General features: G+C 40.3%; 1 protein-coding gene across 2 annotated transcripts; it reads right to left on the bottom strand.

The window, feature by feature from the left end:
• Positions 1-329: 329 nt before the first annotated feature.
• On the bottom strand, positions 330-26,259 carry tprg1 (tumor protein p63 regulated 1). 2 transcript variants are annotated; one of them, XM_084354849.1, is made up of 6 exons: positions 26,098-26,259; positions 25,458-25,866; positions 21,308-21,399; positions 15,719-15,895; positions 3,956-4,109; positions 330-1,171 (listed from the first exon to the last, which is right to left on the bottom strand). In XM_084354849.1, the coding sequence occupies exons 2-6, from the start codon at positions 25,857-25,859 to the stop codon at positions 977-979; spliced, it is 1,020 nt and encodes a 339-aa protein (XP_084210975.1). In that variant the 5' UTR covers positions 25,860-25,866; positions 26,098-26,259; the 3' UTR covers positions 330-976. The 2 variants fall into 2 exon arrangements, with proteins under 2 accessions (XP_084210975.1, XP_084210976.1); XM_084354850.1 differs by lacking the exon at positions 26,098-26,259 and having other exon boundaries at positions 25,458-26,031.
• Positions 26,260-26,519: the final 260 nt, after the last annotated feature.

Here is a 26,519-nt window from a genome sequence, read left to right as displayed (position 1 = left end):
AAGTCATATTGTGGTTTAATCATTATGAATCAACTTCTTTATTAAAATAATGTGGGTTTTTTGGCTGCAAACAGTTACATTAGTGTAGTACCAAAAGTTACCACAGGTGTCGCTAAATTACTCCGGACTGAAGTCCCTCGTTTCATCATGTACTATCTTTAAATAATATTACTCAACAACAGTACATCATGGGTTGTGGCATTGCTGAAGTGTCAAAGGTCACCACTAGGTTTCTCTTTCAGCAAACATGAGTTCTTTTGTAGTTTGGACGGATCCGTGGTGTGATAGTAGAATAATAAAGTGCACTGAAGAAAAACAGTGCACAGGAATCTGCCTGGAAAAATCTGCATATTTTATACCACTCAAACATGGAAGAGAACAAAATATGTAAGCCTATATTTTCTTGTCTGTGACAGACTTACAAGCCAAACAGATGATACCAAAACAAGGTAGAGTGACACGCAGTAAACACACAAATCAAGGGGGAAATTCCAGCACTGTATTCACTGTAAAAATACACTAGGAATGATAAAACTAAACTGACAAATGTGCCCCCATGCTCCAGTGAATCTCTAAGGGGCAGAATGGCATGGGAATGAGCTTTTAACAGAGACACCGGGGGAGGAAGAAAGGAGTCCCATTGCGAAAGAGTTGAATTACCATATCACTGAGGAGCAAATACAAAGCTCCTTGAGAGCGGCGGGGGATCCGTCATCCAGTGAAGAGCGGTGTTGAAATGTGGATATTTCTGAGTACTCAGACACCACACACTGGTTGTAAGCAGTGGGGGAGAACACACGGTTGTTTAAAACCTTCATACAGAACATCCTGAGAATCCAGGCTTCAACGTGACATGGAAAAAATCTTTGGTCAATCCCTTGTAGGATTTGAATGAAAATAAATGTATCGACATGAATTCAAGACTTATAAATACAAGCAAACCATGTGAAGTGAACTATTAGGAAATGCACAAGAGTTAGAAGCCAAGGTTTCCTCGAGCCATGCTGTATCCCAGTTTGTTCTGGTTGCCGAGGAAAGACATGAGGCCCACGTAAGCCTCGATTAGGATGCTCTGATTCAGGACCAGGACGCCGTTGGCCTTCCCAGGAACCGGCTTCCTTGTGTGGTTTCTCTGTGCTGCATCCTTGAGCTGCTCACGAAAGCTCTGGATCTGTGAACAAGAGGAGGAGACGATTACAAATACAGCAAAAAACACATTTCCTCTTCAGATCCTCGACTTCTTGCAACTTTTAAGCCAAGTTTTAACCATTAATGGCATAATAATACTATTTTTATACTTCAAATTAGCGCATAATTAGGCAATTGACTGAATTTCCTCCCCATTTTTCTTGTGTGTCATGAACATGCTGAATACAGGAAACAGTCGAAGGTAACATAAACAGCTGGTACTACTGCAGAGACATGTTACCTGGGAATGAATTCAGATTTTACCCATTTCTTCTTTTTCTGTTTTTAACAGAGAACATTTTTAGAACCACTATAAACCATTAAAAATAAAAATCATCAAAAAAAAAAATTATGAACGGTTGGTACTGTAGGCAACCTCAAGTGCTCAGAAGCTGCCAAAACAACTTGAGAAAATTCAGACAGAAGATTCAGAAATGAGCAAGAGCACAATCAGGATTTAATGCAAAAATCAGATTCTGCTTTTACAAATCTGTGTCTGTGCACTCTCAAAGGTTGACTTGCAGACTGAGTAGCACTTATAATTTGTTTTCTGCTCTCTTTAATCTTTTGTCATTGAAATCCTTCCATCATACCCGGCCCTGAGTTTTCTTTTTAGGACATCTAGTCCATTTTTTTTTTAACCTGAGCTGATAAGAAGCGTGTTTGAAGAGTAGACGGCTTTGCTTCAAGAATCAGACAGAAGTCTTCAATACAAAAAACTACCTGAATATATATAACTGAATAAGTTGTCTTATATAGAGATTTACAGTAACTTTTAGTTGAACTTAATGCAGATCGCTGCACTTGAAGTAAGACATGACATTTGGTGCTACATCCTTTAGCCAATCCAAGTTGAGTTAGCCTTCTTAAAAGAGGGTGAAGCTTGTTTGCAATGAAATATTTCACATTAATTTAACCAGCAATGGGCAGTAATCTATGTTTCACACCAGCTATATTTCTCTAGATCACACAGTAGTTTGCGTGTCGGTAAAAAGGGTATTATTATTATTAATTGAAAGATTAACGGTAAAGAAGCAGAGGTCAGGGCTCAGATCTAAATCCCCCATCTGCTGTAATCACTAACTGTCTACAGTAAGGACATTCCTGCCCAACAGGGCACATTTCACACCATCATATAATTAAGACTATGATTACATCACATTCTTGGTAAATGTTTTTCCAGGTCTTTGCACTCCCGTCAGGCTCAGTCTACATTTGTGTGCAGTCACTGGAGCGCGTTTAATTCTCTTAATCTCGGTGAAGCAGCACGTATGACATGTTTGAAAACGTTGCAAAACACACAATTTGACTACATTGTACGAGATTGCTCCATCCTTCACTCTTCCTCATGCTGAGTCGTCCGGATGAGGTCACTCTGAAATCCCCCTATAAGTTTTGCAAGCGTCATATTTTTTTTGTTTTGGTTGTGTAAGTTTGTCAGCACAAGCAGACCGAAATCTAAACCTGAGTAGACGTAGTTAGATAAGTGTTATATCTGATAACTGGTCAGTTGTGTGTGTCAGTTGTGAGTGTTATATTCTGTGGAACCTGACAGATCACACACGGATGACACCTGAAGCCTAATTCCTGTAAGTCTTTTCTGCCTGATGACTAATTCGACCGCGCGATGAATCTCACCACACTGTCAGTTTTTTTTTTTTTATGGTCGATTGTCTCTCCTGTGACTCTCACAGGACACACCTCCGCCTGGATTAGTCATCGAACAATAAAATCAAATCAGAATTTCAACATATACAATCTGACACATTCAAGTCTCAGTTCACCCTCTCACAAGCTAAGTTTCCTTAGTTTAAGTTTTATGTGCTGAGAAATGAAATATGTGATTTTGTAAACTTTCAATGGTGTGTGGATTCCTCCGTTTAACTGGGATGTTGTGTTGAAAGAAAAGCTGCTGATGAGTTTTTCAGTCTTTCAACACTATGAGCACCTAATTGCAATGAGGTTGTAGTAATCACCTCAAATAATTCAAAACGTCAGCAAGTGAAACCACGACTATGTGCATGACTCCACACCATGAGAAGCAAGTACGAAATTTAGTTTTTTGTGTGATTTGGAGGAACCGAGACATATTATGCTCATTTTCAGGTTCATAACTTTATTTTGGGTTACTTCTAGAAAAGGTTTACATGCTTTAATGTTCAAAAGACACAGCAGCACCGTGCTCCCTCTCTGTCTGTTAAAAGTAGTAATCTAATTGAGCCTATGGCCCACTCATGAAAGCGCTCCCATTTGCTGTAATACCAAAGATGTACACTGGGTGTGGGTGGCAACTTTCCCGGAAAATATCACATGCGGGGCACAGTTAGTGACGTGTTCATCCAGCAGTGGTTGGTCGGCCAGAGAGAGCAGGTGGTTCGCATCATAATGACCTGAATAAGTTGGCCTAATGTTAGACGATGAATAAGTATATCTGTATATAACGTTACTTTTATAGCAACCATTTTTTATTCAGTAAATAGTAAGTGTTATAGTAAAAATACACCTGCAATTGCTGCTTCCGAAAATCTTTGAGTTTGCTGCTTTAAGCTCCTGTCTCTTTAAGGCCCCCCCTCCAGATTACCCAGTGTGCTCTGATTGGTCAGCCCACACACGCCTGAGCCAGCACTGTGGGAGGTTGGCGCAGACTTTTTTTTAACTTTTAACACCTTTGACATGCACAGGGAAGAATAATATAACACGCTAAAGGAAAGGGAAAAAAATAGTTAATTTAAAAATGCCTGTTATAATCACTGAACGATGCACTTACGTCGCAGAGAGCGGCGAACTTGTCACTGATGTCCCTCACGGGGTGGTAGGTGAAGGTGATGAAGGGGAAGTCAGTGGAGAAGGGGTTCCACCTGGAGATGAAGGAGGGCTCTCTCAGCCGGTCCCAGAACACTCTCACCCCCTCCCCCTCTCTCCTAAACACACAGAGAGACAGAGCAGATGATGACAAAGAGACTCTCTCTGTCACTGACACATTCGACTCAACCATGTGACAAAGCTTCAGTTCGTGTTGTCACCAGATCAATAACATTACTCACCGCTTTCTACAAAAAAGATGTGTTTGTTTTCCATTGAGGATTAGACACAAAACGCTGAATATAAATGCTTTCTTTGCCTCGGGCCACATTCAGAATAGCAACAACATATAGGCTGTCAGTTATAAGTGACAATTATGTGGCACAGAGTTGTTTTCACACTCGGCTTTTATCCCAGGAATCAAGTAGGGGGTAATTCTAATGGTGCTAAAAAGAAAAAAATAAACTTTGGCTGTGTAGTTGGTGTGTTCTCGCTTCATATTGCCACCAGGGCTGCTGTTTGATAATCTGTAGACCAGCACTGGGTTGCACCAGCTATCCGAGGTCACTTGTTTCTGCACCGTGTAACTTCAGTGAGAAAGAGGGTAGAATCACAGCGTTACATACATGTTTACTTCAAGATAGTTTTCATCACATGACATTATTATGACGTAGAGAGTTTTGTTTGTAGTAAGCACCTACATTACGTCTGGCAAACTGTTTGGATTTATATTTAAAACAGCGGTGTTGCAGTCAGAAACTGTGGGGGGCGCCAAATTTCTACAAAATGTTACTTAAATCTAACATGTAGCTCTGAGAAGACGCCTCTGTAAAATAATGGTTGGCATTGGTGCATTGTTTTGAAAAGTGAGATAACGTGGAGCGAAATACATATCAAAAAAAATAATCCTATGGTCAGACATGGCCAAATCCAATTAACAGTATACAAACTAGTGTCAACATAGCATTATAGAGCTAGAAAAGCTAATAACCTTACTAAATTTAGCATTAGCGAATATATAGGATTACTTTATAATGAACCACTGCTAATTTATAACACTAGCCACACTAGCTGCAGACTGAGGTTGTAAGTCATAGTTATCACCTAATCATAATGCTTTGTGCTAGTTAATGAACTTTTTTGTTGTTATATGGTGATTAACGTTAGCTATTTGTACCCTTGTTAGCGTCTTTGCTATTGTGTAGCATAGTGCTCAAAGACAATTGGGCATGGTAAAACTTAAAACATGGTTAAAATCACTATGTTTAGTGCTAAAACGTCATTTTTGGTGTGACACTATTTCTATTTCAATATTAATTGATAGACACATAACAAAACAGAGATGCACTAAATCTCAGTGAAACATGATATAAAAATCAATTTGACAAACTATTTCGAATGGACAAGGAAACACAAAATCACAGATATTTATAGAGACAACCTTCTCCCCTTGGATATGGCATTTTAAAAAGGTATTAAATAAAGGTACTGTGTATTGTGCAGTGTGCCTGCTGGCCTAAAGACCAAACCACGTTTTTGCAACTTCATTTCACTTCACTTCGCTTCTTACTGCTCTGCACCTTTAAAGTAATTGTGTGCACTAATAAAAATGTATAGAAACCTCCTGACATGATAAAACTGCACTAATCTGTCCTCAGGGCAAATATTTGAGGGTGTGGGCAACTTCACATTGACCAGGCTTAGAGGTAATCTACAGCGTGCTCATCACCATCATTTGGAAGTAAATACCAGAGCTTTTAATGAAAATACCCCGGGGGTCATATCTTTCCTCAGCCTAATGAAACCTCAGAAGACTGAGAGCTAACAGACCTCCTAACACTTGCAGATCCCACCTTGGAAATGATGTTGGTTTTGATCAACATGCTGTGAAAAGCCTCACAGGTCTCTTTTTACTGTATGTCCATCAAATGTGATCTGGGGCTCTCAGACATCTAAGAGTGTGATATCTGGGGGGATATGGTGTCTTTGTTACTGTCAAAAAGATACAGGGTCACGGAGAGTTCATGACACCCTCCTTCACATCTCTGGCTAGGCAAACCTTCCTGTAAAATATTCAAATAAAGCTAAGATAAAACATACTACAACTGTGAGGATTTGCTGCTTTTCTTTGTCTTAATTTCTGGGAAACTTAAAAGTTTGTAGTCCTCTTAACAGCGTTGGACTTGCAGTGGATAGTTCAAAAATAAGAATCAAAACAGATGCAGCAAAACCAGAGATTACTTTCTTTTTTTTTTTTTTTTAACATGCATTGTTCCACCTTAACAAAAGCTGGTGTTTACGTTACCATCAATGCATCGCAACCGCAGACAGTTCAGTTGGTGGTTTGGGTGTGTTATACTAAGTGGCATGGGCGGGATCTAGGCAGAGGCATGTTTAGGGCCTCCTTCCCACTAGGAAAATAATGTATATTTAATGTAAACATAAATAATGTTTAAACTTTAAAAATATTTGAAAAACCAAAAGAAAAATCTTCAATTTAAAACTTAATTTTTAAATGTTTGTATATTAAATAATTAATCTATTTTTAAAACATCCACAACATTAAAGTTAATGTGCAGAATAAAGTATTTTAGTGGTTTCCCCTCATTGTTTATTCCGGCCTTGGTGGCGGCAAATGTAGCTTCGAGTTGCTAGCCTAAACTAGCCAGAAATGAGAAGCGTCAGCAGATTTGTTTCATTTTCAAACAGACGCAAGCCTACTTTCTGGCCATAAGGAACAGCCACCTGACATATGTTTTAAATAGTCATATGTAGCCTACATTTAAAAGCAAAAGAACAACACACACACCAACGCTATGATCTGCTTTGATTTGTCCGACGTGCCCTCTCACAAATGGTGCTGAACATTTCGTCTGTGACACTGCTGAGCGCTGCGACTCCCTGACTTCCACTGAAAAGTTGAGAATATTTTTAATTTATTTCTGCGCGTCCAAAAACCGCGAGAAAAAAGCAGCGTGGGGCGCATGCCAGGCACGCCCTTCCACTGGAAAACAATTATTAAGCTGGCAAGAAGCTGGCACATGTTGGCGTATGTAAACCCTAGACCCAACCCATGCTGGCCCACAAGACATCATCATGCAGCTTCTTCTGAAACCACAAAAGGCTTCATACAACTTTTTCACATATGCAAATACTCCCGACATCCTGTAAGCTTCGATGTGTAATTATTTGTGCAGGGTTGGGTCACTTTGGCCACTTTTACAAACAATAACATGCGCCTGCCTGACAAGTGTTTGTGAATCCAAGAGGACTTAAACAAAACTGAAGGTGGAATCATCGCATGGAGGAGTTTTCAGCAACATCACCAACCCTTTCTCTTTGTAGCTTTGAAGCTCCATGACCTGTTTAAAAAAGCAGGTAAACAACTCTAGGATAAACCCTGATTCAAAACCGAAGCCAGAAAAACCTGCTGTAACAGGTTCAACTGCTTAGTCCGACATAATTACACTCATAGTACAACAACACAAAGACTACTGTTACAGTACTTTAATTATCCCACAAAACAAGAAGAAGGCAGGTGGAAATAATTTATATCTGTGCATTTTTCATAAAACATACAATCAGTGGTTGAATTGACACATTTTGACACATTTGATATCTTTTTCATGTATCTATTTTTTTATTAGAGGAAGTCAACAAATTAGCGACAAGAAAGAGAAATGCCCACACACCACCTGCACACAAACACTGGTTCAGTATCAGAGATGCCTGTCAAGATTTCATCGTCTCCTTAGGCATTGTGCATTGTTGAAACATTTCTGCTCTTTTTTTATGTTATGCAAGCCATTCGCCTGCTGCATACTTTTAACACTGTGAATAAAGTATTCACAAAAACCCACAAATCAGTTCCTGCTGACTTTGTAACCTCTGCACTTGATGTGCGGATGTGCAAACACTCCTGTTTATTTAGCGCTCAATACTGTATGAAGACATTGCAAACAGCTTTCATGAGGCAACTTGCTAAACAATTTAACACATAAAAAACATGCAAACAGTGCTCAAAGTACAGCTTGTTATGGCAATCAAACAACCTGTTGTGGGTTTTTTGTGATTCTGTCAACAGCTGTAACTACTGATGGTGGTATTAGCCTCCGTCTGTGGTGTCTGTAATGAACCTGCTGCTTTGCAAAAAAGTAACAAAGGCAGAGAATAAATGGGGATGGAGGCGATTTCCCAACAGTGTTCTGATTGCCTTAATGATCTGTCATACTTATGTGTTCATTTTGCCACACATCTTGTGCAAGAGCACTTCCTGCCAAACAGAATTAAACACCTGAGGCTAAACAATAGTGGTGTAGCTGTTGATATGACACGGTCCCAGGGAGGGGCTGCATCATAATGCAATCATCGAGCCCTGTTTACACAAGTACTTTCGAAATGACAATGCTGCTGCTGAACATTGTGTGCCTCCTCCAGAGCTGATGCTGTGCGGGGAAAAAAGGGGGAGGAAAGACGAAGAAGAAAAAAAAAACCTTGGTACAAAAGCAAAGCCCGGGCTAAAAGACTGATTATATTTCAGCAAAAGCGAGCGAGGATGGTGGGTTTACATTTGTACACATTGCCCTTTGTAAGAACACACAGCTATTGCTCTCGTATAAATGGGGATATAAAAAAGCTTTGGCAAATTCCACAGGTAAGCTATCACTGGGAGAGGGACCAGCCCAAACAGGCAGAGCAGGGCTGGGCTTTCCAGCCAGAGGCCTTGGAAGACTTCACTGTGTTTATGTGGCAGAGCTGGGGTTTGGACTTTCACTGCGCCTCACTTCGATACAGTCACAAAGCACAGAAAAGGTGAAAGCATGCTACGACATTTGCCATTCATGAGTTTCTCAACGAGACACGGTTTGTGTAAAAGGAAAATTCCAAAAAACAGGCTCGTAAACAAGAAAGAAAGAGGTCAAACCGAAAGGATCCACCCTCTATTGACCTTCCCAGTGGAGTTCCACTTAATCCACAGTGTTTATACAAAATGCACACACGCATAAGAGAAACACTGTATTCTGAGCTTAAGGGCAAGTGACGAAAAATTCCTCCCTGGGCTTTCAGGCGCTTCATAAGTCAACACACAAGATAAATATCAAGCCAAGCTCCAGTTGTCATGGCAAATGTCCCACATTGTCTCAGAGCGAACAAACAAATCTGGTCCGATTGCTCAAGAGAGCCTGCAGGTTTGTCAGCCATCCATACATGTATCCATCCGCGAGGTTTCATGCAACATGTGAAAGGAGTCAAAAGAGAGGAAACGGGTGGAAAAGAAAAACAAAAACACAAAGAACTGAACTTACCTGTTCAACACAATACTACTACAACTACAATATTCAAGCCTCAAATGGATATTTACATTATTAATGCTAAAGCTGCTCATGCAACCTCTGAAGCCTAAAACATACAGCCGTGTTACTGTTGATGCAAAAGCTGTGATATCATAGCTGCAGGCTGTTGGCAAAGATATTTCCACCTTGATAAAGCCGAGTCCACAAGCTGAAAGCTGCTCCCAAGGTGTACGAACTCAGAGCAGCATGCCCAAAACATTATACGTCTTTTGGTGTTTATCAATTTATGCTGTACACCCGGGGAGCAGCCTGAGTGCAGACTCTGCTCCTGATCTCTGCTTTGTTTCCGTGTTTTTTTTTTTTATTCTGCGTAGTGTTCAAACAGAACTCATGCTACAGGTACAATACAATATCTGGAAATAAACTGTTACGGTTATATAACGACAGTTGTGAAATTTTTACTATCAAGACTGTATTTAATTTTTTGCAGTTCATGCAGTGGATGTCCTACTTATGAAAGTGCAGCTGAGGTCGGTTAACTGGAGTCAACTGAAGCAGCAAGTGTGAAATTTCCCCTTCAGTGTTGCAACTTTAGAAGCTAGTCCTAGAGGCCTTATAAACTGTTGCAATAAACCCCCAGTAAGTAGGTGGGGTTTTAAAGGATTATAAAAAATAACTACTTAAAGATGTGACATGTAAGAATTCTGCATTAAAATGTCTAAAAACAACAAAAACGACTTTAGCATATATTTTGTTGAGTTGTGTTACGTTACACAGAGAAATCCACAAGTTTCATCAAGGTAACGGTGTTTACATTAGGTCACCTGTCTGTCACTATAACTTCCAGGAGAAAGTCGGGGAGTGAGGACGGAAGTCAGCAAAGTTAACTAAACATAACGCTGATAGAACTAAAACATTATCTCGCCTGTGAACATTTGTGCCTGAGTCCCATCAGACAGATTTTCTTCAGCATTGGTGAGTATTTTATGGTGTGTTTACCTGCAGAGAAGCGAGTTGGACCGCCGGATCATTTGTGTTTAATTGTGTTACTCGCAAGAGTGTTTATTTGCCCCAAACAGCAGGATTACTTTACTGTACATTAACCGCAATGACGCGCAGAATGTGTGTGTCTTTGTGGTTGCATGTACATTTGCAAGTACATTTTCCCTCCAACTCCAATTGGTAACAAACAGCCAACAATGGGGGTCACCTGCTGCAGTCAGGTTGATAAACAGGAGTGAAGATAAACCACTTTGTAATCGCAAGAGTTAAAAAGTGATCTCTGAGCTCTCCTCCCGTCAGTAAACAGCTTCGGCTCAAAACCGAATCTGATGTGACACCTGGTGTTTATTCCTCCAGAAGGTCTGGCTCTGAACCCTCTGACTCTCTCCTCCATATCATGCCATCTCTGAGCAGCTGAGCAGCAGCTATGCCCCTCAACAACACGTGGCTGACATCACTTTTTTATTTGTTTGTTTTAATAGAGGCAGGTTATGGCAGGTATAACTAGGTTCTTTAAATCACCATTAAAAAAACTAGACCAATAAATAATCCAGGCTGATACACTGGTGTATATGTAAACTGATAAGTGACAAGAAATTGCATTCAACCAGGTTTGGGGACACTGTAGTTTCCCACAGTAACAGTTAGATGTGCTGCTTAGCTTGTATCTTAGTCTCAATTATCTAAAGCCATTGTATTGTTTTCAATACATTAATTAATATCAGTGCTGGATTAAAAAAATCCAGTATCAGTCAGGCTATTATTTCATGGAGACAAGGCTCTATAAATAACAGCTCTTTGATTCTGCCTTATTCGACAACTTTGCAAAAAATAATGCAATGGGGATAATATAGTTGTTTGAAAACTACTAAATTACATGGATTACATTTTAAAAGGGCATTTTGCTGATTTTACATATGAAGTTTATCTATCACATGCACCAAGACAAACAGATGTATAATGTTTCTTGAGGTTCTTGAGGGAGCTTTCCAAAGTTACAAAATATAACCCTGATGATGTCATATTGATGTCATTAGGCTTGGTTTGAGATTTTTATCAGAAAGCTTGGATTACAAACTGGAGGTGCGGAGATGTGTCCTTTAGGAGCCAGCGGGGGTCTAATTAAGATGCATTAAGAGAAATGTAGGATGCAGTGGGTTTGGAGTTTAATCCATTCAAGAAAGATCTGATATCTCAGCCTCTGCTGCACAATTTCTTTCACCTTTAGGAAGGTGCAATACTAAATTGCTGGAGTTCTGCTCTAACCTTGAAGGGACTTTCAGCCATGCAAGCTCAATGTACATTTTTTTTAAACCTTGCAACATGCTACACATGCTGCTCTCTTCTGAACTAACAGAAGCTCACCCAACACTTTTTTGTAGTAGATTACAGAGCAGTCACTGAGATGAGACAATACCACGGTTTGTATAAACTGTATGGTGCAACTTTCAGTAAAACATAATAAGTATTAAATCCTCTTCCCACTCTTGCAAATGATAAACCTATAAAACTTCCTCGGAAATATTGCCCTTAAACCACGATCCCTAAAAGATTAGCCTCAGTACAATGTGATCCCGTATCTTTCGATTGTCATTTCAATGAATCACAAGGATACAAACTTGTGTTTATTTTGGTTGAGTGTCAGTCGTCATAATAAGGAAATCAGTGTTGTGTGTGCATTTCCTTCTTACTGGCTCAGGGAAGAAAATGCTTTCTCAACATTTAAGCACAGATTTTATCATCGAACTTGCTTGCTTCATATCACAACACACGTGGCTCTGACTAAATTACCATCTGATGAGCTATCCCACAGCACATTATGCTGATGACATCTTAAATAGAGGCTATGTACTGACTGCCCTCTGCTGTCTGAACGTGTAAGCTGCTTTGCTTTGTATAGGTGTGGTCAGAGACCCTGCAGAACGAGGAGAGGATGATTAAAAAGAGCTAAACCGAGGCCGGTTCAAATTACAACTTTTACACCCTTTTGATCTGTAATTAAAAACAAATGTAAAAAAAATAGAAATAAGGCCTCTTGTGTCAGCATGTGAGGAGGAAATTCTAGTTAATAAAGCTGTTTTAAGTAGTTGAAGGTGGGGGCTAAATAAGGCATCATCCGTCTGAAGCCTCATCCAGAAAAAAATCCCACATCTGATCAGTTGAGAAACAGAGGCATCCAGTGCTGGGATTATTTCCAACCTTCATAAATATACAGTGTATATTTCCTCCAACAGATACTGAAGCAACCTCTAGTGGGGCTTCTTTAAACCTCCACACCCAACTCTTTCAGACAGGAATAAAAAAAATAGATGATGTGCTGGGTAATTAGTTTGTCTAGACAGTTTGGAAAGAAGGCACTTAAAACACATCTTTCCCAACAGATGCAGAATATACTCTGCTTTTTTCTTCATGGGAACACCTAGAGAAAACAAAATCATCAGGACTAAAAATACTGACACTCCCTCAACACTTTCTATTGGCATCATCACGGTTTCGGGGAGGCTGATGGAGCCCCAGACGAGGGTAGTGGCGCCAAATAAGACGCTCCGTCGAGGGAGGTTTGATATTCTTTGTTCTGAAGCTGATGGTCTGGGAACTCAAGAGTCAAACGTTCATGAACGTGCTTTCGGCCTCATTTCAGTACGTTTCGTTGTATTATATTGTATTCATATCCTGAAGAAGCCTAGTTGCAAAGGTTAGAACAATGAAATCCAAAAACAGAGAAATCCCAACACTGGTGACCTGTGATGTGATTTGATGGCTTCTTGCAACCAAGTATTGAAAAGAAATGACTTCAAAATAAGATGAAAACATGTAATTAATATGTGCAATACCTCAATCGGCATTGCAATAGTCAAATGTGTTGCAGCCTGTGCAGTAGAGGGACTTTGGACTTCAGCATTAATTCACACTAGTAGCTGCAGAGTCATCCATGACAACATCAAACAGATGAAGAAATGTGATGTGGCGTGCTCCTGACTTGAACCGTCTCTACCGAGGGTGCACACTGACATCAAGTGGTCAGATGGACTGTCAGCTGTAGAGATGTCAGCTGTATTCTCACACTCAACTGACTGTGAACAGCAATACCTCAAGAGTATCAGTCAAGTGTTGTTAATGTGACTGCTGAGGAAGCAGCTGAATCATGTTGATATGTTGATTTTCTTATTTACATCGGCATATATGTAGTTATATTTATTTGCGGTAGCAGATAAGCAGCGGTACTGTGGGAAATATGTTATAGTCCATCACTGTCTGAGCTTTATGATGTGTCAGAGCTGAAGACTTCTTCAGTCTTTTCTCTGGGTTCACTGACAGGTCTTAAATACAGCCTGTTGAGTCTTAATAGAGATTTCACTTTTAATGCTAAACAACAGACATATACAGTAAAATATATCAATATTTTATCATATTTGTTTGACATTTGGGGGAATGTGCTCATTTTATTTCTTGCTGTGAATTAGATGAGAAGCTCTGAATGAACGTTGGCTTTTTGTTTCTGCAAACCAAGCACATGTTGAAACTTTATGTATTTTTAGTGTTAAATGATGAGAACACTGTGTTTATGGTCTGGTTAGGATTAGGCACAAACCACTTGACTAAGGTTAGGAAGAGACATCTTACCTGGTTCTGTCCCGAATAACACGGCTGGAAATTGTGCTGACGTCTCGTCAAAAATATCCGGATTTGTTGCCACTAACACGGGTCTGTAAGTGTCACAACGTTTTGTTAAAATGTCCAGTTATTTCGGGCTCACAGATGTTTAAACACCATCTTGAACAGTGGTCTCTGGCTTGGCAGACAAATTTATCCGTGGGTGCCCCAGAAACTTTATTAATAGGCTGAGAGTGGCTGAGACAGAGTCACCATTCACCCTTTTACAAGACACTGTACTATCAACATGAGTTTGAAGCTGTTATTTTAAGGCAAAAAGTTACATAATGTTGTGTTAACGCAGCAGATGAATAATCTTAGAAGCCTGACTTTTACTTCTAGTCGCTCACACTGATTTTGTGATCAGGAAACAAAGTTTTGTGTATTATAAAAGCGGTCGGGAGGATTCAGTTTCATACATACATGAACTTTACTGATCACTTTCTGCCAAAAATAAGACGGAATGACCTAGACGAGAAAAGAAGACACTTCCTGAGGGAGAAACAGAGAGGAAGACAAGGAGAAAGAGGGAGAAAGCTGTGAAGATGAAGACAGAGAGAAGAAACGTTTGAGGCTCGAGTCTTTCTTATTTGAAACCGTCTCTTTACTGTTGGACTCCCGGGTGGCTTTCACGAGCGTTTTATGTATAATTCAACGTAATGTGCAGAGATAAAGCCTCCAATAAAGGCAGTGCTCTCTAAGCTCTTCACAGCACATTACGTTTTATTCATCAAATTAGTTTTAGTTGGTTTGGTATCCCCTGAGCCGTCTTTAAAAGGTTTAGATGAAAGGACTACATTAATTTTGCCACTAATCAGTTAAGCGACAGCTCCAAGTGACAGCTCTGCACTCCTTACCCCCGAAAAAAAACTCTCCGCACATTCGTCTCTCTCTGCCACGCCTGTTTCTTCCATGTGTCCCTGGTTGCTCCCTGCACCGATCCCCCCCTCACCACACTGCCGTCTGATGCTGCCCTCTTCATCGTGTCACTCTTTTTACACTGACAACTCAAATCACCGTTCATACTTTTTAGTAAATCATGCAAACTCTTTCCATCTTTGAAATTCATTAAAAAGGTGGCGTGTTACATTTTTCATTACGTCTTCAAAATTGATGCAAAACTTGAGAATGTGTATGATACGTTTCGTTGAAAGAAGTTATGAAACGGTTACATACCAGCAGAAAATGTGACTCTGCACGCATTCGAGCTTTAACAGGGAGTTTTTTAAACACATTAGAAAACACAGCAGATAATTAAGGCTGCTGTAATTCTCCCAGACGGGCTTTTTTTTTTTTAAGCAACAACACGCTACACAGAGCAACTTTAAAGTAGATTTACTGAAAATGACTAAAACTGACAGGACATCAGAGATCCACGTCTCTCTTTACAACACCATCCTGTTTTTCACACCAATCCAGTGTCAAGAAATATGTTGATTTCAATGGTGTAAAATGTTTTCTGTATGTATAAAACAAATAGGGGGCAGCATGTCACCAGGGTAACCGCTAACTGCTGCAAACTGTGGCTGTCTTTAGCTGGTTAGCTCAGGTTAGCCATACAGCTAGCATTTTAAACCAGGAGCTCGGGGGACTGGGGGAGCAAAACTAGCCCCCCATTTGTTTTGAGAATGAATTTGACAGGTGGCCAGTTCTAACATATGACCCCTTTTAAGTTGAAGTGTCAGACGTTTTACATGACACTAACCTTCTGAGGTTAAAGCTGCAGGTTTTATGGGTCGGAGGCACAAGTTGAATCAAGGGCTTGCGAGGGCACTTACCGAAGCAGGGAGCGCTTAGGGAAGCTGAAGGTTCCATGGGAGATGCGGTCCACGAAGTTCAGGGGTATCCTCTGAATAAAGTCGACGGCGAACATGACAAAGTCGTACTTGCAGACCAGGAGAGAGCTCTCTGTGATGAGAACAAGACGCTCTTTCTCGTTGTTCCAGTGATCCACCCTGAAACAATCAGACGGAAAGTGTTTTAGACCTGCATAAAAATCACTCCTTGGTATCTTTTATTTTAAATATGATGCAAACAGAATTTATCGCTTCACTCGACTCTGAAAAAAAAAAGTGTGTTATTTTCAACAATGTTATCTGTATGTACAATGACAGAAGGATGAATGGAAAGCCGATGACAGGAAGAGCGACTTTGAAAAAACACTTTCCTACGCGTGACATGTCTGATCCATTTGACCCCTTTATGTCTTTATCTATACAGTGTGTAAGGAGCAGCTCTGGTACAAAACTAATGCAGTCTAACGCAACAGCTCTGCAATAAATCCTCCCTCGTGAAGGTAAATGTTGACGTGTTGGAGACTGTAGTTTGTGGTGCTTTTGAATTGTATTGTATCATACTGACATTGTTTCTTCCAGCATTCTCTCACTGATATAAATGAGGTGGGGGAAAAAATGGATGGGTAATAAATGGGTGTAATTAATCAACTGGCAACGAAGTGTAGATTAGAGTGTTAACTGTAGAGCACCATTCCCCAACCTTATTATCTTGTGACCCCTAACCAAAACACTGTCCACTTGAGATCCTTCATCACTGGTTGTACACGTTATGTAACCGGTTCAACCAGAGTGTAACTTCCTTTTCTTTGTTTTATATCATAACAAACGATGATTCAGTGATTCACAAGGAAAAAAACATACAAAGATTAAAAGAATGCCTGAGAGACAATTATTATTTTTTCTGCTTTCCTTTGCTGTAAATCATCAGTGGTTCACAGCCGAGGGGTCACAGGATTCCTTAACGATTCTTTTTTTTAATACTAATTGTATTAAATCCGTTTTAATAAAAGATTACATTACACATTCATGTGGTGAGCCCCGTCTGTGGGCGTGACCTTGAGTTTTTTCCTGCATGCTTTGAGACAGCCAATCACCAGCACTATGAGATCTTGGCACAGCAAGGATGATTCATGTCTATGGCTCACTGGTGCTGATGAGATTTACTCCGTAGGTATTGAAATCTGGTAACAAATGACAAAACATATTCGACAGTATTGGGGCCATTCGGTCGGTGCCATTAAAGTATCAAAGTTCAACATCCATCCTTATATATTGTCTTAGATTTTGGATATCGTTAAGTATCAAAGTGCTAAAAAAATAAGCAACATAGCTTAAAATATTTTGGGACATACACTTATCTGCTGAGAGCTAGATTAGAAGATTGATACCACTCTCATGTCTATATGCAAAATATGTAGCTGGGGTCAGCAGCCAGTTAGCTTAGCTTAGCATTAAGACTTGAAATAGGGGGAAACAGCGAGGTTGGCTATGTCCTAAAGTATAACCGTCTACCAGAAGCTCTTAAGTTATATCATGTTTGTTCTGTATATCTGTATAAGAGCAAATTGTAAATAGGACTATTCTCTATCTACTGTACTGATGTTCAGGTTATTTTTTGGCCAGGAACAGTTGCCGGACGATCAGCCATGCCTCGGTAGCTCCCCGTGGGGGTCACACTCCCCATGTTGAGGACCACTGCTGTGGAGGGTGATTTTAACTATGTGTGTTTGAGTCTTCTTGTGTGAAGTGCACTTGTGATGTTGGTATTCTGTGGGAGGTTATCTGAAGTTAATACAAAAAGCATGTATAGCAAAGCTGCTCAATTATGTACCGTAAAAGCCTCACAATTTCCAAAAATGCCCTCGGCAAAGATCATACAATATGCATGCATGCGGTTCTAAGTTGCTAAACTTTAACCAACGAAAAAGCAAAGAAAAATCAAATTAACAGAAACACCTTTAAAGCAGCAACACACATCGTCGATGTGTGTTCAAAAGTCTGTCCTGCTAATTGAAGTCACAAAAAGCATCATCTCACACACACTCTTTCCCATACCGCTGCACACACAACTAATTCATGGTGGCATGGATTCTCTTGGAGTGGCTCTCTTCCTTACGGCCCGCTGAGCCGGGCTCATGTGGCCAACTCCGAGTGAAACACTCTTGATTGCTGCTGGCAGCCGTAGGCCAAAAAAGACAGTTCACTGAACAGCCACAGCATCATGGGAAAGGTGTGGGTGAAGAGCTTTGACTGTGCTAATGAAATGAGTTAATCTTGACTGGGCACGGGTACGGAGGTGTTACAGAGATCCTGGATCAGACTGTGGGTGTCTGACACGCTGCTGCCGCTCGGCTTGATACAACAACACAGTTCTAGTCAGCAAGACGACACTGGGGCCTGAACTGATGCACCTCTGGAGGACACACTGGGACAATGAGGCCAACAAAGGATTAGTTTGACATTCTTTGGAAACACATTATTCCCTTTGTTGCAGAGATGTAGGAGAGAAGATTGCAGCCCAGTCGTCTGAATAAAATGTTGGTTGTAGCGTCTCTGGAAACCACTGATACGTTCACATTTGTACGTGTCACAGGCTGTGCAACGTACTGACATTTCCACAAAACGTGTCATATCACATTTACATGACTCGACTTTCACGTTGGAAGGTGGAGGGGATGCTGGTGGAGCTACAGGTGAGAAGGCGGCCAAGACAGTGACAGCAGTTCATGTCTGCGTCTCAATGTTTGTGTGAACAAGTGTGAAACCACCAAATAATTTCAATTTCCAGCCATGTTTGTGGCAAGCAAAACAGATATCTTAGGCCAAAATATGATCTTTTCCAAACCTTAACCATGTTTTTGTGCCTAAACCAAACTATGAGCCAATTTAAAACATTAAATTGAAAATTGAACCCAAAGAAATGTAAAGTTACAACATGAAGAACAAAGAACTGTACAGTTTCATCATTTCCAAAGTTTGCAGCAACGTACAAGGAAATCATTGTCGTGTCTTTTTTACATCAAAATTAGCACATATATGAGAGTTTTACATGCAACCCCCCTGGCTGGTTTCTTTCTTTTCAACTGGTTCAGGTGGATTGATGCTAACAGTAATAAGAGAAGGCACTAGACTGTCTCTCTCTTCCTCCCGCCCTTCCCACCTCTCCGATGGGCTCTGTAGTCCTATTTTTGCAGTTTTGTTTAGGTTTAGTTTGTTTATATTGGGTTAAGGTAGAAGGTTAGTCGCTGCAGCCCTTCTTTTGTTTATTTTGGCTAACCCATTAGTTCTCTTTTTTTGGATTATTTGTGGTTTTAATCTGCTTGGTTTGCTGATTGATTAATAAACTTTAAATTCATGTCTCGTTAATTATGTTAGACCTCATTTGGGGAAGGGTATCAATGAGGGGTTGGACCCAAAATTGGTGGCTCGTCTGGGATTTGGACCCAGGATCTCTCCCATAACAGAGGGCTTTTTAAACACTGGAAAACCTGCTAAAAATAGGCGATCGACTGCTTTCCCACTGCCAGAAGAGTGTGCCGTTCTTTTTTTTTCTGGTGTGCCAGGTTCAACATCAGGCAGCACTAGAAAGCAGCATGGAGGTGTGTGACATTGTAACAGAGGTTTCATTTTCATTCTTCTTTTACTTAAGTCTTTCTTTCAAACTCAATGCTGACTGAACAATGTTCGAGTGCTGCTTGATCAAAGACAGATGGATAACTACACACCGTTGGCCTTAATCTCAATGTGCATAATAGCGTCACTCTGGAAATGAGGCGAAAATGTGAGTGTCGACCCAGGTGTTGTGTTTCCATCACAGCCAATCAAAGCCGGAGCTGATAAACACCTGCGACTGCTGCAGAGTCATCTGATGCTGGAAAGAATGCAGACTGTACTCATTCCCACTGAAGACAAAAGCCAGATGTTAGTGGGTGTTTGTACTGTGTGGAAGAAGTCCTAGTGTGGTATCAATCTTCTCATCTAATTCTCAGCTAAAAACGATTAAGAGTATTTACAAAAACTTTGAGCTATTCCCTTCAAGAGAGTATCAAATCATCCTCCAGTTTTTTAAAGTATGAAGTATCTTTGGTCACTTTTTATTTTCTCTTTAACAGCTATTTTTATACTTTGACAGTATTTGGAAGACAGTTTATTTTATTCATTTTACATAAATAAAACCACCTTCTCTAATTGTCAGAAGAGACATTAATCATGAATCAAGAGAAGAACGTTCTCAAACAAAAGAGGAACAGTCACAACAATAGAAACAGATGAAACGATTTCATATTACTTCTAAAGATAGTGACAATCACCAGCAAAGCCAGATTTGAGGAATTTCTCATGTTTTTCTGTCATTCGTCACCGGGCCTCCCTCGGGGTAAATTCTGCAGCAGTGTCACTGAATTACCGTACAATACACTCTTTTTGTTGCAATAAAAATCCTACAGCGGCTCCTGTAGCGTGAATAACTGCAGGCCAAATGTAGGACAAACGTTAACGTGTGTTGGACAGAGCTGCATAAATGGGATGTATTATTCATTCTCACATGGCCAGCCTTTTAAATGTTTCCTGAAAGCTTTTTTCAGGAGTGATACAACCTGACATCTCAAAGTGCACTCGGTAAATGTCCTGCAGTCACTTCATTTTGTTTTGAGTTCGAGGCAGTTAGATCACTGCCTCTGCACTGACTTCTGTGATATTCTTGGTGTTTGGGCTTTGATAAGGACAATGGTATTTGGGTTAACTGTGGGCCAGTACTGTAGTATATGATATAAGTGATATATGATATGTGTATGTGTGTATAATTCAATACAAGCGTTCTCCTCTCTCCCCGTGGGCAGCAGGTCATTTGCATTTAAACAGTAAATAGTATTCAAATGATGGATTATGAATGAGCAACACATGATACTGTGAACTTTACATCCTCACTCTCATGTGGAAACCTTGTCACTCTTCGCACTTTAGCTGTTTTGGAGTTTGTCTTTGTGTGTCATGTTTCAAACTGAAGACTCCCAGTTTCATTGGGATGAAAAGTGGTCTGACAGTTTGCTGAGTTGATAAATTAAACCATCAGATTACTAAATTATAAGAATTGTTGTTGCAGCCCCAATGCAAAGTAAAATGAATAACTGACAATGACATGTAGCAATAACCATATAAAAATAAATCCTCAAATGTTCTACAAATTTGCAGTACTAATTATTTATTTACTTCTTCAGTCTCCATGGTCACTGAGTAAACACCATCTGCTGGTCATGAGATACAGCTGGAAACTTTGTGTAAAACCTAGTAAGTGGACCTGAAGTTACAGCTGCTTTATAGTTATGATTGTTAACAAATACATTAATAATGACATGTAAATAAAAATGCGCTCATATTTGCTTTCAGCTACATTACATTGCTTTATAAACCATCTGTTAAGTGTCTAAATATTGCTTATAAATGAGGAATGGGGGTGGTGGGGTTACCCAAGTGTTACCAAAAATAATACAAGGTTTTCACTTGGCACACATTACACCGCATTGACAACAAGAACATGACGCTGTGTGACAAAAAAGGGTATCATGAACTCACTCTGCCATCAGCCAAATGCTGTGAACGCTGCCATCTACTTCTTTATCCACCAGAGCTTCAACGTCTTTGAGGGCCTGATTCAGAGTGCCAGGCTGAGGAGACAGAAATGCACGGGTGTCACTTTCTAATTTTCCATTGTGACAATCACAATGTGTGCACAGAAAGCTTAAGGGGTAATCTTTGAGGCAGATACACAGCTGGGACTGGTACTCCAACAAAATGTCAGCGCGCCTGTGTGTCAAACAAAATAACAATAAACAAAAACACGAAGCCTCTGCATATGACAATGACTGCAAATGAAGAAAGCTGAGCGTGCAGCTTCCCGTGTAAATCTGAGTAACTCAGGTATTTGAAGAAACGAGAGGAAGCTTCCGCACATAATACACGTTCAAATTGTCAGCTACAAGCATTTCTGTTTTCCAATGCATTTCACACTCAGAGTGTCATTTTTATAAGATGTGATTCTATCCTTACACTTTGTGTTTTATTATTTCAATGCCAAGTTGGAGAACTGAAAAAAGATTAGGAGTTCATACTGAGGACTCCAGAGAGTCTGGCTGTAATCTGAGCCTGGTGCTGGGCTGGACTGGCAACTTGTCAGTGCTCTATTTTAAACAAACTACATAATGGCAAGACTTCCTTTCAATTAACTCAATCTCATCTTCAGTATTTCTGTACGGCTACTTCTTGTTACTTAAGTGCCGACATACATAACTAATATAAAATGAATGTATTGGTCTAGCCTTAATATAGAGTTTATCAACACCTCTCTGGCACCATCACAACAACCTCCTTTTACGTTTTAGTCTCCCAAGAAGATATTTGGATTACAGTCACTGTATCAAAAAGTAGCAATATAAGTAGAATATATGAGAGACTTTACTCTCCTTAAAGGTGCAATACGTGAAATAATAATTTCAGTCCCCAAAATTACAAAATTAAATAAATTAAAGCTTCAAGCAGCGATGAACGGGCCCTCGCCCCCCCACGTACGTCGGGCCGTGGCACCGTCGGAGGGCAGACGCAGAGGGCAAGTTTGTCCACTATGTGGCCCTAGAGCTCACCCATCAATTATATGTCACATTGTAATGTATGATTTGGAGAAAACAGCCTGTGAATGTCATGTAAATTGGATGATGTTTGTCGTCACAGCACATAGCTAAGCGAAAGATAGCGCCTCAGTAAGCTTCTGTCAGAAATGCATGTGTGTGTTATGTGTGAGAGAAAGTGTGTGTGTGTGTGTGTGTGTCTTTTGGTTTCACTTCTGTTTTGTTGTGCTTGCTTTTATTGTGTGAAGCTCTTTGTGCTACATTGTATTTGTATTAAATGTGCGATATAAATGACGTCTGATTGATTAATATCAGGCTGACCCACAACACAACGTAGCCACCTAGTGGACAGTTTGTGTCCAACACACACCACACATTGACATGGCTTTAGCAGTGGCCAAGCATTGAAAGTTCAGACTGTCATGCCCACCAGGAATAACGTAGGCGAAAGCTTTTTACAACTTTTCATCATCAAGGTATGAGGATGAGTCTTAGTGACTGTGAAGTCTGTGGCGTTAAATCTGTAGGGCAAGTTAATTAAAGTACGAGCCATGGAAATGGGTGGAAATGGCGGCAACATCTCAACTTAGATGAAGAAGATGAAGATGATATTTAGTGAGTGTGAAGTCTGCGTTGTTAAATCCGTAGGACTAGTGAAATAAAGTACGAGGCATAGAAATGAAAACAACCTGATGGGAAAAGCCATAAGGGGGCGTTAGGGGGCGCTACTGAGCTATCGTGCTGCACATGAGGGCAGTTGTAGTATCGAATTAACGTACTCATGTGTAACGAGCTACGGCCCAAATCTGGTGACCCATGACTCATGCAGCCAGTGTAGTTACATGATCCCAACATGATTTTGAGTCAATTGATCACATGACCTGGAAGCTATTGAGCTAAAATGGTAATATTTGCTAATAAAAAGTAATAAAAATTATGAACAGATGTAAAATGTAAAAACAAGAGGTGTATCTCATGCAGCCAGTGTAGTTACATGATCCCAACATGATTTTGAGTCAATTGATGACATGACCTGGAAGCTATTGAGCTAAAATGCTAATATTTGCTAAAAATGCTAATATTTGCTAATAAAAATTAATAAAAATTATGAACAGATGTAAAATGTAAAAACAAGAGGCGTATCTCATGCAGCCAGTGTAGTAACATGATCCCAACATGATTTTGAGTCAATTGATCACATGACCTGGAAGCTATTGAGCTAAAATGCTAATATTTACATATAAGAATTAATAAAAATTAATAAAAAATATTAAAAGATGTAAAATGTAAAAACAAGAGGCGTATCTCATGCAGCCAGTGTAGTTACATGATCCCAACATGATTTTGAGTCAATTGATCACATGACCTGGAAGCTATTGAGCTTAAATGCTAATATTTACATATAAAAATTAATAAAAAATATGAAAAGATGTAAAACGTAAAAACAAGAGGCGTATCTCATGCAGCCAGTGTAGTTACATGATCCCACACTGATTTTGAGTCAATTGATCACATGACCTGGAAGCTATTGAGCTAACATGCTAATATTTACATATAAAATACAAAATAATAAAAATTAAAGCTGTAAAGTGCGTAGATGCCGTGTTTACTCGCTGGATTGTATGTCGCCGCCATATTGGATGTGGCAGGTCTGCCCTATAAACAAATACAAGTAGACATGAAAACTGTGGGTTTTCTAAATAAAAAGCACTAACTTTCACATTTAATTGTTTTTGATGAATTGTTTTTATATTGAATGATTTATATTCATTTAAGTACTAATAATGACCATCATTGAGACAAATGAACACAATCTGCAAATCAAAATAAGACACTGCAACTGGCAGCAGTCTGTTTTCTTTTCCTTTAGCAGTGAAGTGATACACTCCATGACAGGAAATATACACTTAATTTATTGAATACAATAACATTTCATGGTAAAAAAAAAGAAAAGAAAGAAAGTCAACTTGCAGGAGGCTACTATTATAAATCTGCATAATATATTATGGAATTCAGTTGTCCCTATTTTTTTTTATCAATATCATATGAGGACTAAGTGCTTGAGACATTTTTAATGGTTAAACAAGTGATTTCCGTTTCCTCTTAAAAGATATGGGATGAAAAGTACTGGTTTGATTAATACTAAACACAACAGACTGATTCAAAAATTCAACATTACTTTATTTGTCCTGAGGGAAATTTAGAGTGACATAAAGGCTGCCACATAAAAAATACATACACTTGGTGCAGTAACAGACATGAGTGTCAGCATGTTTAAAGGACCACGCCAGTGTTCCTACATGTAAACGTTTTCATTCAGAAAACCCACAGTTTTCACGTCTACTGGTATTTGTTTACAGGGCAGACCAGGCCCCCAGGAGGAGCGCCAGGCTCTGAAGCCAGTTTTCATAGTAGCCTACAACGTGGTGTGATGCACCGGGGCCCAGAAATACCTTTTCCCCATAAGCTTACATTGTGAAAGAAGTGTCTGTAAAGCGGTGGATAACCCCCCGAAATGACTAATTTATGACGTCATAATTTGAGCCATTCGGTCCAATAACGTCTAGAAGAGCCACATAATTAAATTATTTTATCTCCATTCTTTTTTTAAAATTATTATTATTATTTTTATTTTTTATTTTTACCTTATTATTTTTTTCTACTTTATTGAACATTGACATCAGGCACATCATGAACAGGTTAATAGATATTCACATAAATCTCCATTCAAGTTAGCCGGGCGCTAAACCGGAAGTTAGCCGGCTTGTCGGCGGAAGTCTCTACTGCGCACGCTCTATACGGAGGACTGTCGAGGCATTTTGGCTTCACGCGCCGCAGAGCAGCTTTCTAATTGGACTTCGCCTCCATGGCTGTTGTTGTTTATTATTGTGTTATTATAACGTGCAAGGCCTGCCACATCCAATATGGCGGACGCGCTGATGTAACGGGCTAACTGACACTTAGCTAGCTTAAGAAGGCTAACACTTATTAGTTTCTAATAATAACGACATTTCTAAAACTGGCAGAACTGGTTTGTTTCTCAAACAAATCACGGCAGCACAGATTTCCAAGTTGTCAAATAGAAAGGTGAATTTTTTTACCCTCAACACAAAGAACCTCCTGTGTTTAAACTGTTTCACAGGTGACTCCACGGGGGTGACCGCTCCCCCCTCCGCTGCCGGCTCCTCTGTGTGGGCAGTGGGTGCCTCGACGGGGGTGGTGTGCAGGACAGGGGCCGCTCCTCCCTCCGCTGCCGGCTCCTCTTTGGGGGCAGTGGGTGCCTCGACGGTGGTGGTGGTGGTGGTGTGCAGGACAGGAGCCTCACCGACCTCCGCTACCTGCGCCTCTGTGCCTTCCATGCGTGGAGCGGAGGGGGCCGCTGCGCTCTCCACTGCCCGCTCCTCCGTGCCCTCAGCGGGGGCAGCAGGCGGAGTGTCCTCCGGGCTGACCTGATGCTGCTGCTGCTCCTCACTCGGTGCTACTTCCTCCGCAGCTTCTAACATGATGGGGCTTCAAAAACACCAACAATGTGAATGTGTGGCGAAGTATGAAGTGAAGGAAACACTGTGAGGTTGCAGCTTGGCTCTGAGCCACACTACAGGTAGCTTTCATTTCCCCCCCTTTACTCAGCCCCGAAACTGAGCACATCTTCAGACCCACTCCCCGAAAGACTACATAACTTTTGTTTAACATAACGAGGAAACAGCAAGGAAGTAAGTGTTAAATGAAGGAAGTACGTACCAATTATTGTCGAGGTGGCAGATAGTTTCAGGTTAGAGAGCAGCAACAGGTGCATAACTTCCTTGTTCCGTGTGTGAGATTTGTTTTTACAGGGCGTCGACTGGAGCAGCAGGCAGAGCAGGCTGTGTGCTCGATCATCACTGATCTGATCCACGTTGAGATAACTAAGTATAAACCCTGAGGGTTTACTGTCTGCTGCTGGTTGGGAACAGGTTTCATACTTTACTGAACTATGATCACCTCAGTTTTACAGTATGAGTGTTGTGAGACTGGGTAAGGTATCTACATCCACCTGTCCCTACACACATAACTCAGGTGACTCTCTTTTCATTGTGACTCATTATCACCTCCATCTGCTTCAGGGTTCATGGCTGGATTAACCTGTTAGGAGCACATGGACCAGAAAAAATGCAATATTACAA

Source organism: Pagrus pagrus (assembly GCF_965226575.1).
Source record: "Pagrus pagrus genome assembly, chromosome: 6".
NCBI classification, from domain to species: domain Eukaryota; kingdom Metazoa; phylum Chordata; class Actinopteri; order Spariformes; family Sparidae; genus Pagrus; species Pagrus pagrus.
This window is presented reverse-complemented; position numbering and strand designations above follow the sequence as displayed.